This window comes from Symphodus melops (genome assembly GCF_947650265.1).
Source record: "Symphodus melops genome assembly, chromosome: 22".
Classification (NCBI taxonomy): Eukaryota; Metazoa; Chordata; class Actinopteri; order Labriformes; family Labridae; genus Symphodus; species Symphodus melops.
Genome location: NC_136712.1, coordinates 13,843,841 through 13,862,165, shown reverse-complemented (window position 1 = coordinate 13,862,165; position 18,325 = coordinate 13,843,841). Strand labels below are relative to the sequence as shown.

General features: G+C 40.5%; 1 protein-coding gene across 1 annotated transcript in view; it reads right to left on the bottom strand.

Moving 5' to 3' along the window:
* The window catches only part of LOC306817720 (lysine-specific demethylase RSBN1L-like), a 34,491-nt gene that overhangs the window by 2,127 nt on the left and 14,039 nt on the right, over positions 1-18,325 (bottom strand). The window contains exons 6-9 of the mRNA XM_079334830.1: positions 8,744-8,881; positions 6,795-6,937; positions 1,038-1,208; positions 847-955 (exon numbers count right to left, since the gene is read on the bottom strand). Of these exons, the coding sequence (XP_079190956.1) occupies positions 847-955; positions 1,038-1,208; positions 6,795-6,937; positions 8,744-8,881 (561 nt within the window). The remainder of the gene's footprint in view (positions 1-846; positions 956-1,037; positions 1,209-6,794; positions 6,938-8,743; positions 8,882-18,325) is intronic.

Below are 18,325 nucleotides of genomic sequence, written 5' to 3'. Positions count from 1 at the left end.
TGAAACAGACTGAAACGAATACTGACGTCCCTTAATGAGCTACAGAGGAAAACATCAGTGTAAAAGAGAGAGGGAGAGAGGAGAGAGAGAGAGAGAGAGAGAGAGAGAGAAGAGGAGAGAGAGAGAGAGAGAGAGAGAGAGGAGAGAGAGAGAGAGAGAGAGAGAGAGAGAGAGAGAGAGAGAGAAGAGAGAGAGAGAGAGAGAGAGAGAGAGAGAGAGAGATGAGAGAGAGAGAGAGAGAGAGAGAGAGAGAGAGAGAGAGAGAGAGAGAGAGAGAGAGAGAGAGAGAACATTATGGGTGTTTGGAAGGCTCGACATCCCCCTGGTGTTCCCTGCAGCTGAGATATTCGGATCAAAAACAGCTTGAAATATTTTCCTGCCAATATGTTTGACAGATCAACATGAGGTTCTTCTGATTCAAAGTATTCTATTTGAAATCTTGCAGTGTTTGATTAAGACAAATAATGTAAAGATCCCTCTTATTGAACCTTTTTAACAAATAAAACAAATATTTCCTCAAGTTTTCCTGCTCCAAACAAGAACCTCAACTTGTTGCAGTTAAACTTTTCTCCACCAGGTGTCAGCATCAAATATCAGATTAGAAAATACATTTCACTAAGTGTTGGATAACAGTCATGATATGAAGTTAACATTAAGGATTAACTCTATGTGAGATAAGGGACATAATAGGAACAATTATTGAGGTGTAGGTGTGTGTGTGTGTGTGTGTGTGTGTGTGTGTGTGTGTGTGTGTGTGTGTGTGTGTGTGTGTGTGTGTGTGTGTGTGTGTGTGTGTGTGTGTGTGTGTGTGTGTGTGTGTGTGTGTGTGTGCGTGAGATGTCAAACCTGAGACAGGGGGGGTTCGTGTAGGTCAAGCTGCAGCCTCTGAACCACATGAGGGAAATCCCCAGCATGAAAACACACAACGTCTTTGGTTACACGCGGAGGGTCCGAGCTAAACATCGGGAAGAAGAATAAAAGGATTACACATTTGTTTTTCTGAATATTAGTAAATCAATAGTTGTGTCACTGCCTACCTTTCTCCACACTGCACGGCCTTCAGCACCCCTACAGCCGCTGTGGTTTGACGCTCAAAGCCCTGCCCGATGTGATCGGCGTGCGCACGGGTCCGATCCTCAAACAACAGCTCTCTGGGCTCGCTGGTCCTGGGCAGAGACTGCAGCAGGTTCTTCACCTCATTGGTGGAGCTACAGGAAGACAGACACACTTAACTAAACACTAAAGAGTCTGGAAAGAGATTTCCTTGATATCTAAATAAAGAAAAACGACTAAATGTGAAAGACTGTTTATTTCTTTGTGTTTGCTTTCTGCTGTGGAAAAATAAAAGCAGCAGACAGGATTTATCTGCTGCTATTGTCGTTTCATTGTTTGACTCGGGCATTGATAAAACCCAGACAAACACAGTGTGACACAAGTGACAGAGAGGCTGTTAGAGAGAATAAAACCTGAGTCAGTGTCAACAAAACGTTGATGTAGTTTTCTTTCAAACAGATGTTTGAATCCGCAGGATCCTTAAAAAAATGGTTTCCTTGAGTTTAAACCATTTGGGAAACATTGAGGCCTAAATGATCCCAACCCAAACTTTTTTTATTTTTCTATCACGGACTGTTGAGGAAATCGGCAAAAATGCACAACCTTTACGGAACAAAAGACGTTCGTTTATTATCTTTTGTTATTTTATTTTTTAGGATTATCATTATCAAAAGGATAATAATTATTTCAATTTACTGACTAATCGGCTAATTCGCGAAGTGCTTTAGTCCAACTGTCCCACGATCAGGGCAGAAAAAAACAACTGAAGTATTTCTTAACCGGCCAAAAAGAATCTTATTTCATCTTAAGTCAAATATTTCAAGAGGAATTCAAAGACATTTATGAACTGGAGACGGTTTTTGTTCATTTTCACAACCTCGGATTCTTCGAAAACAAGGTAGATATCTTTAGTTATTTAAAAAACAGTTAATTTAACAATGAACATAATCTTTAGCCCCAGACACTACGTGATACACAATAAAAAAAAATACACATTAAATTGGACACTGCAATGTATTCTACTTTACTGTATATTAGCAAGTATTTAACATTTTCAGCACAATTTGAAAACAGTTTTTATTTCTTCATATTGTTGTTAAGTGTGCCAATGTTTACATTAGGTGGTATGATTTTTGTTGCAGTGGTCAATATGGCATCTTCTAAAACCAAAACAAAATAGTGGAAGTAAGGAAACAAAGACACATTTAAAATCAGTGATATTGATTCTGTTTTTCATGAGATCGCTTTTTAGATTAAGTAAAAATCTACGCCCTGACTTCATGCACACAGAGAGACAAGCGCAGCAGTAAAAGCATGAAAATGAGCCATGTTGCCAAACAATAGAAGTACTGCAGTCAGCTCACCACTGGATCAGTGACTCACACTGGAGCTGCAGTCTGATTCAAAAGAGAAGTGTATAAACACACGCACACAGAGTCGGAGAGAGAGAGAGACTCCTTCGAGAGCATCACGCACACACACAAACACGAGAGACGACACAAAGCTGAACACTTAATTGTGCATTCATTCATTGGGATTTGGGAGATAAGAGGACGCAGACAAGAGCGGAAGAAAGAGGGAGGGAAAGAGAACAGAACGGGGAGACATGAAAACACAAGGCACACACACTGAAAAGAAGGGACTGTAAAGAGGAGGGGTTGTGAACGTGCAGCGTTAACAATGATCTCTGAAGATCACCAGAACGTAGGAGAGCAAGTGAGTGATGCACCAAGCAGCCACGTGTGTATTTATTAGACCCTGATGGAAAGACACAATATTCATACAACAAGTGTTGCTGGAGCATTTTGACCTCTTCAAGCCTTTCACTCTTCATGCACCTTGTTAGTTAAGGTGAAGTTGTGCCAGAAAAACTCCACTCTGCTCATGTATGGGTAAATAGATCTATTGATCATTTTATAAATGAAGACTGAGTCGTCTCTTCTTTAAGTAACGCTTCCTCAGTGCCTTGAACACGTCTCTGTAAAGCGATGTAGATGTGATGATGACACTCATCACCAGTCAATATCTGATGAACTTGTGTCAGTCACTAGGCTAAAGTTAGAGTCTTTTGTGCACGCATACGCCGCGGATGAAGCAGGAGGAGCAATTCAGTTTTAAGTGCCTTGCCCAAGGACACATTGCTGCAGGAGCTGGGTATTCCAAGAGTAAACGACTGAGCCACAGTCTCCCCTGTTACACACTAATATACCAGAAATATAAGCTGCACCGGCTAAAAATAAGTAAATAAATGTATTTGTACATATATAGGACGCACTTGTTTATAAGCCGCAGGTGTCCACGTTGTATTTACACAGAAAGACGTGACACAATTTTTTTTTTGTAACTTTTACTTAAATACGTAGGCTACCGGTAACATCCGCAAATATGAAGCCTACTGGAAATCCTTTATCGAACAGTGTCTGTAACACGGCTGATGGAAAAGATTACCGTAATACAGTAATACATTTCACAAGAAAAAGTCCATCCATTCACTGCCTCACAATGACTTCATCACTCACTTCCTCCGTCTCTTTTTCGTTGTCTCTGTCAGTGTCAACGTTACGTGCAGCAGCTCTATTTCCTTCTTTGACAGCTGGGTCGATCGCCTTTAACATGAAAGCTGCATCATATGTATTTCTCCGTGTGTTTTCCATGATGAGGGTGCGTGCATGAAGCGCAAAATGACTGATGTTAAGATCCGATGTGACGAGGTCAAATGTTTTTGCGGCATGTATATGTAAATATATATATGTAAATATATATATATATATATATATATATATATGTATGTGTATATATATATATGTGTGTGTATGTATATATATATATATATGTGTGTGTGTATATATGTGTGTATATATATATATATATATATATGTATGTATGTGTATATATATGTATATATATATATATATATGTATGTATGTGTATATATATATATATATATATATATGAGATGTAGAATAATGTCAAATTAAGAAAAAGAGAGAAGCTTAGCGTTGGCTTAAAGTCTCAAACTTCAGTGATCAAACAAACAGCTTGTTAATCTTATCTGATTGGTTGCCTTGTCATATTCACTCTTCTTGGAATAGAGAAGGTCTTGGTTGGTCATCTTGCTGAACTCGCACTTTATGCGTCACGCCATCGTCCAGTTGGTTTCTACTGCTTGTCAGGGGTTGCTTCTGTTACTCTGCAATTATTGTATGTCTCACATAGCATGGCAATCTTTTTCTAAAAGCTGAAACATCTTGGGTTATTTTCATCGTCCGACCACTATAATCTAGCTGAATTCTCAGACCGAGAGTCTCAGTGCTGTCAAAAAAAGTTTAAGAGCTTGACCTTCTCTCTGAAACCACAGAGAGAAAAAAAGAGGATGTTCCCCCAACACGATCATCACTCATTTCAACAACACAGCTTCAGCACTTCACAGTATTTATTATATGTATATTTTTTTGAGGCATTTAAAGCGGACAAAATCAAAAACACTTTGTCCTTACTTGAAGGACTTTTAGACTTCCTGAAAGTAACAGCCTGGCTACTCCATGATAAAGCGACTTATAGCAGCAAAGTGAAGTCAAGAGGAGTAAACAGAAGATGGATAGGAAAAGAAATGGAGAAAGAAAGAAGCAGCAGAAATAGAGGTTGAAAAGGGACAAGGACAGTGAAATGAGGAAGAAGAGAGAGTGGAGAGATGGGAGGGAAAAAGGGGTTTTAAAGGAGGAGGATGACAACTAAAGAAGAGGAGAACTCTCAAGGAGAAAAAGAGGAAATTACAAGGAAAGTGTGTTCGATTGTCACTTTGTATTCATGTCTCATGTGAACTTATGATCGAGTGATGAATCGTGACAGGACACAGAGAGAAGCAGAGGGAGCTAGTCTCTCTTCATGAATCCATTAAAACATCAGTCCTTCCATAAAAACAGATTCTTTCAGAGCCAGGTGGGACACAAGTGTTTCTGACAGTACACACACACACACACACACACACACACACACACACACACACACACACACACACACACACACACACACACACACACACACACACACACACACACACACACACACACACACACACACACACACACACACACACACACACACACACACACACACACACACACACACACACACACACACACACACACACACACACACACACACACACACACACACACACACACACGTCAGAGTGTGCTGGCAGCCCACAGGGAACGCCCCCTGAGCTGGTGCGGGTTCTGTGCCTTGCTCAAGGGCACCTCGGAAATGCTTGAGAAGTGGTCTGGTAATTCTCCAGCTACCGGACCAACTTCCATCTTCTGGTCCGCATCGGGACTTGATGCCCACAGACTGATCTCCTGCCTCCCCAGGGAAATGTTAAATATTCTGTTCACCTTGAAGGTCTCTTTTGGGTCACGTTTTCACTCCAATTTAAAGGAGAAATTTTAAGAAGAATTTCCCCATTTAAATATCTAAATCCATCAAACGTCGACTGTGTTATGTATATAGTTTTTGTTAAGTACTTTCATTACCTCTAATATTTCCAACAGTTATCAAAGCCATACTTTTATCGTTGAAGCAGCCGATGTTTTTTATGTCGGCCGCCGTGACTGATGCAACATGTTCATCATTGACATGGAAATACTTCATGTTACGTCAAACACTGCTGCATAAGTTAGCAGGAGCTGCAACTGAAAGCCAACAAGCTGTTGCCGTATGTGCTGCTGTGATTAAAAAGTCATGAAAAAAGTCATGATTCCCCGCCATCCTTGACGCCATCTTTTCTAATTGTTTTGATTGAAAGACCCCAGGGAGGAGGTGTATTTAAGGGTTTCATTTTCATCCAATGTTTTGTGTTTTGGGGTTAAATAAACAGTCTAAACTAACAGAGAAGCCAGAAAAATATACCGGAAACAGAAACTTAACTTGGCCTTTGAAACAGGCCCCATATTTTAGTCTAGGTATCTGTTTGTATGCATGTTTAACACACCTGTAGGCCACATGTGTATGCATTTGCATAAATATGTAGATAGACTGTATATACAAAGGGTTTCCTCTTGTCATCTAAACGTCTTTGTCTATGGTTTTTTTGTTTTTTGTTTTTGTTTTATTGCCTGTAAAGCACTTTGGTCAGCTGAAGCTGTTTTTAAATGTGCTATACAAAAAAAGTTGACTTGGCTTGATAAACAAAGTAGAATCAAAATTAAATTTATAACATAATTATTGACTTAACCAATAATCACCAGTGAAAGTAATGCTGCACTAAAGGAATGTGTGTGTGTCTGTTATGCGTTTGGCCTGCTGCCATGAGAAGTAGCATCTGATCTTGACTATATTAGCATATAAGTGATGATCTCATGTGAGAGCCAGGCCACATGATTTACGTCATACAAGTTGATACGTAGGAATCAAGTGTGTGTGTGTGTGTGTGTGTGTGTGTGTGTGTGTGTGTGTGGGACAATGACACTTTGACAGAGACAAACAGAGAGTGTAATTGCCTCATCCGGCAGTGCAGGGCTACAACAAAGCTTCAGGCTGCTTACACGGCTGCTGCTTCAAACATGTGAGTGTGTTTATGTTTTGTATTTCATAATCACAGTGCGTGGGCTGTGTGGAGAGAGAAGAGGCACGCTGGCTCCATTAAGGGACACACACCGCTGAGACTTGCAGCCAGTAAAAACAACAGTCATACACAAAGTCTACTTGTGTGTCTGTTTATGTAATCTCAATGTTGGACTCACCGTTTCCTTTTGAAAGGGGACTTTGGTATATCAGCTACAGGTATCATCTGCTCTCCTGGTCTGACCCACATTATAGGCCCGTCGTCACTCTCTGTGGGACTCATCTGCCTCAGACTAGAGAGTGTTCCCCAAGGAAGAGTCCGCTGCAGAAAAAGAGAAAAAGAAAACATGAGGTAAAAAAAAACACTCAAAGCAGCACATTAGCCACAATCCTTCACTTTTCCAGACAATTCTTGGTGAGTATTTTTTTTTTTTTTTTATAAAGAGACATCCTCACCCCCTGTGGAACAACTTGTCAGCAGTACCCCAGAGGCTTGAGAGGGGGCAGAATCTTAGCCAAAGCCCCTCAAAAGATAGGAATTGCCAGAGGACAAATTCAGCGTGTAATGCCACTCCACCACAGTACACGCAGTGTCATCACAGAAAAGCACAATACAACAAAAGCTTGTTCCTACTGTATTTGGGGGACTTGAGTAAACAGTGTTTTGGTGGTGTATTGCACAGGCTCTTTAAAGGGAGAATAAAATATCCTAAACTAGAACTAATCAGTCTGACACACAATCTAACGCCTCCTCTTTGCAAGCCACCAGTGAGAATATTAGATGTGTTGTTTATGTGCACTGAAGGACTTTGAGACTTCAGTTATAAAACCAAATAGTTCATAAAGTGTTGCTGGAGCATTTTGACTTCTCATTTGCACTCCAGAAATGTTCATTGGCACCGCTCTATATACTCATCTGACCTGGCTGTTCACGTCTGCACCTCACAGGGCGAGACTGTCCTTGTCAGACAGGAGGAGGGCAGGGGGTCTCCCGGGGTGAGGCATGAAGTAAAAAATGGCGCAGAAGTCAGGGACAAGCAACAGAGTCTGTTATATGATGCTATAGAGAGAATGTTTTCTTTTATATTAATGCTACGTGTATTTCAATGGAATCACACCATCAACAAGAAAGAGCAGGAAAACATACAGGAGGAGAGAAAACATAAAGCAGCAGTTTGATTAAACGGACAGAGATGGTAGCGGTTGCGTGCATCAGTCCCTCCCTCCTCTCACTGACTCAAGGTGAATTCTCCTGATAGTATCCTGCTGCGTTCTCACATCAGCTCATTTACTGTGGAAATGCTGCTCCAGCATATATCAGGAGATTTTTCTGCAAGTGTAAAAGCCCTATTATTTAAAAAGGTAAAAGAAGATACACTGTGAATGAAGACAAAAAAAAGCACACTTGATATTTAATAAAACTACTGTGCGCCAAGTGTCTGCCAAGTGTCACATTGTTACATGAAGAGTTTAGCTGTGTTTAGATCTATTTGATGAGAGGAAAAGAAAAAGGGGAATGTTATTGTATGTTAAAGGAGTGTAAAGAAAGTGAGCTAATCTGTAGAGCATGCCTCCAACACGTTGTGATAAAAGGCTGATTATATGCAGAAATAAATATTCAGGTTAATGTGGGATTGTGAAAGAAGCAAAATTCTACTTGCCCCCTTCGTCCAACATATCTGTCGGGGTATATTTTCCTTCTTTTTTTTTTTAAAATAACCTATAATGTACGCATGTTATTTAAAGTGCAGCCTGTGCATCCAGGGTAAGTCAATAAGATCTTTCCCTTCAGTGACTTTGGTTGTCTTCAGTAGAGACTACGTCAGTCAGAGAGCTACATACAGTTTTGGTCTTTTACAGCATTTGTTTTCAAAAACTACTATATTATTCTCTTGATCAAGTGCACTAATCATGCTTCACAAGTTTCTTAAAAAACTAATTTGGGCTTTGAGATAGATTTCCGCTGATCTCTAAGGACACTTACATCTTCCTGTTTTCATCTGAGATACAACATTCGTAAAATTCAACATCTTGTTCTTCCTTAAATGCTTGAAGCTCAGTGAGGAATTTCATTTTTGTTCAGCTGTTCTGTTTGGCATTAATGCCATGCACTGTGTAATTGACTCACCTTCAGGAAGGGTGACTCCTCCAGCATGCCGAGGAATTCTGGGAAATAATCCCCGACCTCCTCGTCCACAGCTCCTACCAGGCTGATCTGTCTCATTGCCCCGGCTCTGTATGTGCCGTTGCTGTATGTTTTCTTCACCTGCACAAAACAAACAGATGAGTTACATCACTATCCACCATGGGAGACAAACTGTCAAACTGTGCTCCTCGAATTATTGCTAAATAATATCAAAACAATCTTTACATTGTCATCATAATATTGACTTTCAGCACCTTTACTCATACATGTAAAACATATTGTTGCACCCTGATCACGAGAGGCCTGTTTCAGAAAGCACGACTATCACAAACCCTGTTATTTGTTGATTCACCCCGAAATGTGTTTCCTGTTTGACAAAGAGAGCTCACATAAACCCTGAAGAAGAGGTGTAACTCAAGCCTGTTCCAGAGACAAAGACAATGTGTGTTCTGACGAGTCAAGTGTCAAACAAACAGCTGTTCCATGTGTTACAGCCACATACACCTTTGTCTCCGTCTCCTCCCGCTAACAGAGCCAGACACCTTGTTTGATTTCCTCGTTCATTCAGTCTGGATCGCATGTGTAAGTGAAGCTTCACTGCTTGAGTCAAAGTCTTTTTACTTTATAAAACGACAGATTCAAATTCCAGTCATCTTCCTTAACCCACCGTTGAACACCTCAACCATTGAATTATTAATAATTCATCGAAACTCGCTACAAAAATGTGTTTTTTTCCCCAGTTTATGTTTTATTGAAACCTTTCTAGCAGCACAATGCTTGCTTGATATAATATTAAATAAAAACTCTTTAAACCAATGAAACCACAAGGCTCTTATTGGAAAACTGCTCTTTGAAAGATATGACCGACCTTGTTTAACGGCACTGGGAGCAAAACAACACCAAATCGGGGGCAAACTGCCGTTTCCAGACTAACACGGGAGACAGAGTGAAACTCCTCTGCTTTAATATCTGTACATTCTAGTGTTTGTGTTTGTTTTAGGAAGATGAGCACATCAAAGAGCTCAGCCTATTCACAATTATCCCCCTGCATGGCTTCTTCCTTCTGTAGTAATATCAGTTGTTTTCTTAAATCTTAAACCACACCCACTCACTCACTCACTCTGACCCATTGTGCAGGTCGCCATGACATCCTGGCTCCACTAGTTTCCGGTTTGGGTCAAGTGAAAAGTCAAATAACTTGCTTTAATGTTAAGAGAACTGTCAGACGTTAATGATTGGTGTCATTACTTCAAAAAATAACAGACTCTAATATACATAGATGCCTTTTGAATTTTGTTTCAATCTTATAGTTTTGCCTAAACGACATTTGTGTGAAGTCTGTGTGAAAACTTAGCTTAAATGTAATTACTAACTACCTGTGAGCATCCAGTCCAAAGGTGGTGACATTCAGATTTTAATTTCCAGAGATATTCCATGAGATAAGGCAGGAGCTGTCACTTTCAGAGAGGCCTTAATTTTCACTATTTTTGTTTTTTGGTACAATGCAAGAAAACGACCAAAAAAAGTAATTTAACAGTTAAATATTTGTATACAACCATCCATTTAATTACCTTTTATATGTTAAAGTTATGAACAAATATGGTGGTGCTTTGTTCTACCTCGGGTAGAGGTGTCTCAAGTTTCAGGGGCCTCTCCTCTACTGTAAGTGTATGTGTTAAATGTTTATTAAAAACGACACGCTGACATGGAAGCTGTTCATCACTAATGGACTTCAAAACAGACACTGTATGTGTGAGTGGAAGTGAGTTGGCGGTTGAATTTGATGTTTCTGCTTCAGCGTAGTGTGCTGCTCTTCGCTTGGCTGACAGAGCGTGGCTTGTGTGTGACTGTGCGTTTGTGTGTCTTCCATATCCTTGGCCCTCAACACGTCGCTGTGGGTGTGTGTGTGCAGTACGTGCAGCATGTGGCCCGCATGCTGTACTCTTGGCTGATCAGTGTGTGTGTGTGTGTTTGAGTTTTTAAGTGTGTGTGTTGGCTAGGATCCTTGGCTGCTCGCCTCCAGTGAGTCACCACTTGACAACCAGGCAGAGATAAAGAGGGAGAGATGGGGGAGCGAGAAGCACCCAGAGGGGGAGAAAGAGAGCGGAGATTCATGGAGGAGAGGACGTGAGGTGGAGGGAGACAGATGGAGAGAAAATACAGGGGTGTAGGTGAGAGAATAAATGAAGACAGAAAAAAGTAAAGGACAGACAATGAGGGACAATGAGGAGAAGGAGATATGGACAAGATTGAATAAAAGGCTGAGATGTTGAAGGGAGGAGAAGTGAGAGGAGCAGGGAGGGAAGAGGGCACATTAGAGAGGAGAAGAGGAGGGAGGAGAAGTGAAGAAGGAAAAAAAGACCTGAACAGACTGAAGTGGAAGGTGCTCGGCAGGCATCCTTAAGTAAGCAAGTTACTGAATACTCAAATAGCAGCTTAGAGGGAGATCATGGAAGACTGTAGACCAGGGCATCTGTCAGGTTTTTACAGATTAGGAGGGATTGGCTTTAAAGTCCGGGACGAAAACACATGAAAACAGACAACATTAAGTGATCTAACTAAGTGATCTAAAAAGGAAACATACATGAAGCCACAAATTTGACCTGTATCATACAGAGTTCTTAACTTCAATGATCAGAAGGTTTATGGAAACATCATTGATTCAGATTTCTCCTGAGTTCAAAGATAGATTTTGGGGCTTCATTTGACAGGACAGTGGACAGAATGTCCCTCACCCCACAGATGAGTGTGGGGTGAGGAGCCACAGGTCAGCCTCAGACCCGGGCCGCCTATTTAAAGGACAACAGCCTTAAAATATATGGGCTGCAAAAACAAAGCTGGATAATTACGAGTTTAGAGGTGAAACTGTCCCGGAATGAAAGTGGATACATACACAAGGTTTGTATTTTATATTCATCAGTTGATTAGAGGTTGTGATGTGACTGTCATCTGACTGTCAGTTGTTGCAGAATTGCTGTGTTGTGATGAACAACCTGTTGCAAATCCTCCCATTTGTTACCCTGCGATTTCCACCTGCATATGTTTGTATGCTTACATGTCCAGTCTGTCCATGTTGCAGGTTCAAGGCGAAGCACAATTGACCTTCATGTTAACATATTGACAATATTATGGTGAATAATACAAAATAAATGTCATTTCATGCTTTATAGATCTGCGTATTTGTGTTCATTAAATCCATGATAAATTAACAACTGTAATGACGGGCTGAGCCGAGTAGTGCGCCTTGATTTGTTGGCTTTGTTTCCCTGCATCCGTTCCCCTGACACCCGTGTAATATCCTCCTAAGAAGATGACGATGACTCAAAGCCTGAAATACTCACCCTGCGCATGTAAACACATCACAACTTTAAATAGTCGTACTGAGTCAATGACCTAGATACTGACACACATGGACTCAAACGCCTCACGAGCATGTACGCGCTTCCAAACGCTTTCTCAGCCAGTGTGTGTTTTTGAGTGTACTGTGTGCAGGCAGTCATCTTCCTGCTTGCTTTTAATTGTGCATGCAACTATTTTGTTTGAGAGTGCAGATTTACATAATGCATAATTTAACAACAGACCCCCCCCCCCAACTTAATAATAAGTTCAAACTGATCATGTTACCTTGAACATAACATCCAGTGAGAACTTAACAGTGAAATGTGGTTGTACACTGATTGGAAACGTTTGACCTTTTTTTTTCTTTTTCTGTCCAGTTCGTCTGCATTCCAGACAACATAATCCTTTCTACTTGAGCACTTGTGAGAAGGTCGCCGTAGAGCTTTATTTTTTTTTTGTAGCGTTTTGTCACGAAATGGTATCTGCTCGCCATTCATCTGTACAGCAAAAAAATAAATAAAAAAATCATATTGACAAAGCCAACACAACATTCTGATTTATCTTTTGATAACTCTCAGTGTGTTTAAGCATTGAAAAGGTGGCGACTTCTCTCCAAAGACAATTTGCACTGGTTGGTGAGATCCCGATAACAGAAACCCAAATCACTGAATGATTTGCATGACGGTTCAGAGACGTCCTAAAGAGAGCAGTTTGAAACATTTTTCAGAGAAGGTGAAGATAGACTGTGCAAGTGGAGGTACTTAGGCTGTGTGCACCCCTGGGTGCTGATGGAGCTGAATTATACCTGACTGGAAGAGAAGTAAGGAAATATCTGAAAAGCTGACGGCGGATCATTACTGAATTTTTGTGCAAGCTGTTTGAAGTTCAGTTCTCGGTCTAGTTGTGGTCACACTGGTGGCTGTAGTGAACTCACTGAAACAATCATTTAGCTGCTATAAATAGTCTTTGTTGAAAAAACTGTGACAGTGACCCCAGTAGTCGTCTGTTAAATATCTTCTAAACGGACAATTTCTCCATAGGTTATTTAAACGAAACTGCAGATGACAAATAGAAACCTAGAGAGAAAAGAAATAGTTCCCTTTAAACAATAATCATTCTTCTCACAGTCCTGTTGCATACAAGATCGAAATTAAACGTCTCATTAATTCACAAGATTAAAAAGCCCCCCCATCACTTTCTTCGGCTAAAAGCAGGAAATCTAAAATATCTTGCGTCTATCTACTTCCCTCTAAATTGATCATTCTTCTCTTGTCTCCTCTTCCTTTATCCTTCATAAAACAGGTGGAAAGTCTATCCATCAAATCTTTTCTCGGTGCTCTTTTCTGTCTCTCATTGAACCGCTGTAACTGTTTGTTCATTCTGTAACGACGTCTCTCTTTATGTGATTTCATGTCAGGAGGTCATGTAGTCCCCGCTCTGTCTGACCTCTCCTCACCATGGCTCTTCATCCTCTCTCTCTCTCTCTCTCTCTCTCTCTTTCTGACTCATTATGTCCAGTCAGTCTCTCGAGTGCTAAGTCTATTACAGCGCCTGCGTCACAACAAAGCTGCTGAGTGGTGCCAAATTCACAAACCAACAAACGTGTCTTACATAATCCGTCCCTCGGCACAGACACAAAAGCAGGCTCACTTTGAATGAGTTTAATGTAATCTGGGATATCATCTATGTCTAAGTTCAGAGCAGTGATGTTTGACAGACACTTGTACATGCATGCAACAGCAGTCAGACATGTTGCAGCTTGTTTTTAGCCATCTCGGCAGATATAGTATCCAATGATGGATTATTGTCAACGGTACCTGAGATTTTATAAGTGTGTTCCTTTTCATGGGCTACCTGGTTGATCCTGCCAGTAGCATATGCTGGTCTCAAAGATTAAGCCATGAAAGTCTAAGTACACACGGCCGGTACAGTGAAACTGCGAATGGCTCATTACAGTATGGAGAATTGCATGCTGATGTTTATATAAAAATATCTAACTTCAATTAAAAATGGACTCATGTTATATATATATATATACATATATATATATATTTTTTTTTTTACTTCTTTACATCGCCTCAACTATTTTCCAAAAAAGTTATCAAAGCCAGAGAAATTCGTAATTTCATAGTTGTAGCGGGACGTTTCTTGTAGGCGTCCGCCATAATAGACAAAATGTTGATCGATGTTATGTCAAAAGCCGCTGCATAAGCTAGCGCTAGCTGCTAGTGAAAGCTGTCTTTCTGTTGCTGTGTGTGCTGCTGTGATCATAAACGTCATGTAAATGATTATTCTGCCAGAGCCAGCAGACAACATTCATTCAGGGCCAATCATTTAGATATCTGGGGACGATGGGAAATGAGATCGAGATATTGTTTTTCATTTTGTGAAACGTCTAAATAATGATAATAATAAAAAATAGAATTCTCTCTCTCACTAAATCAACAGGTGTTGTTGTTGCCAGTTCAAAAATTAGATGCACACTTTTGTTTAATGGCTTTTTCTTTGAGTTTTTTCGTTACTGTATATCTTTGGCTGTAAGAGGAATCATCCAGTTTTTCATCTCTTTATCTCATTTGAAGGATGTTTGTTACAAATACATTTAAACAACCGGATAAAATATAACACTTTAGCGAACCAAACCAGTGTTTTTATTCATTGAAGTCACAGTTCGCTAAAATCCTTTTTACGGGTATGGTTGGTTGTGAACATGCTAACTCATAGGGACATACACAGATTACTATGAAGAATTGGCATATAATTTAGTTTTTTGTTAATCTGCTGCTACTGTAACTATATATATATATATATATATATATATATATGTAACTATATATAAGGACAATAAATGACTAAACGTTAAAGACAGAATTTACCTCACTGTCGAGGCACATCATGTATCGACTGTCGCGCTGTGCTTGCTCTGAGAAAATGGAGTGCTGTAATCTTCTATAATCCTTAGCACCAGTGAAAATGCCTTCAGACAAGTGCTGAATACAAAAGATTCTCACAGAGCCCAAGAGGAGGCAAAGCAACTCGGATTCCTGCAGTCAAATCCTCTGCTCTTTTTTTTTTTTTTTTTATAACAAATGAAGTATTCAAGGAACTTGTGGAGTAGTGTGTGAGTGAAAATCTCGAGGAACACGCAAAACACACAACAAGCTGCATCAACCACAGGCAGAACGAGTGAAGGGTTAAAAAGGGAAGAGAGAACACAGAGGGAGACGTACAATGAAAGGGGATAGAGAGAGGCAAAGTGTGTGTGTGTGTGCCTGTGTGTGTGTGTGCCTGCGTGTGTGTACACACCTGTGCTTTATACATCAGTGCGCCTGGTGTGTGTGTTTCTGTGACTGTGGACTCTACGCCTACCTCCCAAGGTCACTGCTAAGAACGGGTAGGGAGGGGAAAACATTTTACAAGACCAGTGGACAATGACGTTAGCCCTGCGAGGAACACTACTCTTAAAGAGACAGCACAGCAGACGCACGGGTTTTGTAGTCGTGTACACACTCAATGAAAACATGAACCTGTGTACAAGTGTAATTAATAATAATTTGGTGAATTTAAGCAGACATTTTAACAGATAAAGGATGTGTGCTTGTTGTAGCAGAGCTGGCCAGAGTTGAGAAAAAAAAAAACACACTGACATGTCTTATGAATATTTCATTACATGGAGAAATAGCCAGACGGTGAGCGATTGATAGAGACCATAAGCTGCTCAATCCCCTGCAGTAACACACACACACACACACACACACGCGCACACACACACACACACACACTGTGGTGGCTGGTGCTGCCTGAGCTCACATCGAAAAAGACATAAAGCCACTCAGGAGGTTTGAGGCAACAAAAGGCTTTTCATTAGGGACCTACAGACATGATGGGACAACCATAAATCAAGAGGTGTGGCTGTGTTGCTGTGCTCAGAGGAGAACGCACGCACACACACACACGCCTTTCTTGTATTTCGAGTGTACTGAAAAGGTTTTGTTACTATTGAAGTGAAAACTTTTCACAGTCTATAATTTCACCTCTTTTTTTCCCCATCTTCTGGCTACCTTTCTTCACCTTTGTTGCAAAGCACTATAGTGTATCAAAATAATGTATTATTATTATTATCCTGTATCAATGATGGATGCACAAATGTTAGAAGAATATCTTGGCTAATATAGGGCTGGGCGATATGGACCAAAATATATATCTCGATTTTTTTTTGCTGAACCACGATATTCGATATATATCTCGATATTTTCTTCTGTTAAAAAATATAAACAATATGAGTTTTAAGTCAAGTCAACATAGCCCAAATGTCAAGTCACAGACATTTTTATTCACAGTCAGCTGCACAATAATGAAATAATACAGAATAAATGACCTGTTTGTGAAATACAAATTACTATAAAATAAATTACTCCTTCAAATAAAATACATCATAAATGTTTTCTGTATAGCTATGCAAATAATGTAAACAGAGCAGACAGAATAAAATAACTCCTTGCTCTCAAAAAATAATTTTCCACACAGGTACTGATTTCTTTCTTAATTTGGGCGCAGCCCTGTACATATATCTTTGCATCTTCATATAAAACTCTCCAGTGTGATCTTGTGGGAAATAGCTGGTTTGGAGACAGGCACTCTTCATTTCCCACTCCTCCATAAAATGTACCGTCAAACTCATATACGGCTCGCAGGTCCTGCTAGACCACATGTCGGTGGTCAGCGCAAAGTGAGACACGTTAGCTAGCCGGACGGAAAGGGTCTCTCTGACTTCAGTGTACATTTTCGGCAAAAGTTCTCTTGCAAAGTAACTGCGACTGGGCAACTAGTACCTTGGGTCCATGGCTTTTAGTAGCCGTTTAAAGCCGTCTTGTTCCACCGTTGCAACGGGGACAATGTCCTTAGCAATATGGTAGGCTACTGCCCTGGTTATCTCGCCCCACTTTTCACCTTTCATAAGGCACAGCACGAGTCATTGCTGCTCATCCGATATTTTAAACCCGAACCATCTCCAAATTATAGAGCCGGTGCTTTTCTTTTTACTGACCAACTCCTCTTCGGTTGCGTTACTCTCGTCTCTGTCTGCCTCCATGATGTCTTGTTGTTGTGAGGGAGCGGGGGCGGGGTTTAGTGTCACTTAGAGGGACAGAGCGGGAGAGAGGCGGGGCGGGGTTAAGAGAGACGGATGGAAAAAGGCATACTGGCGACTCTACGGATGAAACTTTTAATGTTACGTGAATTATATCGATATTACGATATAGTCCTACTCTATATCGCGTGAATAAATATATCGATATTTATTAAAAACTCGATATATCGCCCAGCTCTAGGCTAATACCAATTCCAAATGATGCATCCCTCATTTCAACCTCATCTTGTTCTTTCTTTCTCTGTTCGCCCTCTTCTCTCACTTTTTATAGGTTTCCTCTTCTACCACCGTTTAACCCGTGCTAAAACTTTGCCGTGTAACTTAAAGTAGCATGACAATGACAGCTGTCACCACCTGTGCAAAACTCAGTCTATTTTTCCTGCACGAAATCAGACATTTTGTAAAAACGCCAAAAGCTAGCTAACGCTGGACATGTGGAGGCAGATGCTTCAACCAGTTGGTTGAGGGCTTAACAACTTTTCATCTACACGCAGCAGTGATCCAATGTTTTCCTCATAGAGATTTCTGTCTTGACACAAGTTGCATTTTTATTCTCCCTTTAAGGCAGGGTTGGTCATTTTCTCCAGAAACACTTTTTTTGAAATTGTCTTTAGGTCCTGAGAGAAATGAATAATTAATACGCTCTAAAAACGTCAACCAATGTCTGCACTCGGTACAAGTTTTATGAACCAATCATGCCTTCCTGTTCGTTCTCTGCCTGATGCATGCACAAGCGCACACTCAGTGGTGCTAGTGCATGTAAGTGAGGGGCGTGGCATTAGGGAGCCCAGAGGGGAAGGTGGGTGAAGACAGCACAGAGGGAATAATACTTCCAAAAATCATTCTCGTATTTGAAAATTACCGACCCTGCCTTTAGTCATGACTTCATGGTACTCTCACTTTATCATGTGACCTGCACAGATCAGGAAACTGTCTGCACGATGATTACATAACAGTGATCCTCCTGTGTGAATGGATGGCTGTGCTGCTACTTAGTCGGATGTTCAATCAAATGAAACAGTCTATAGAGTAGTACAAGTTTTAAAAGTAGGCTTGCTTGTGAATAATGCTAATTA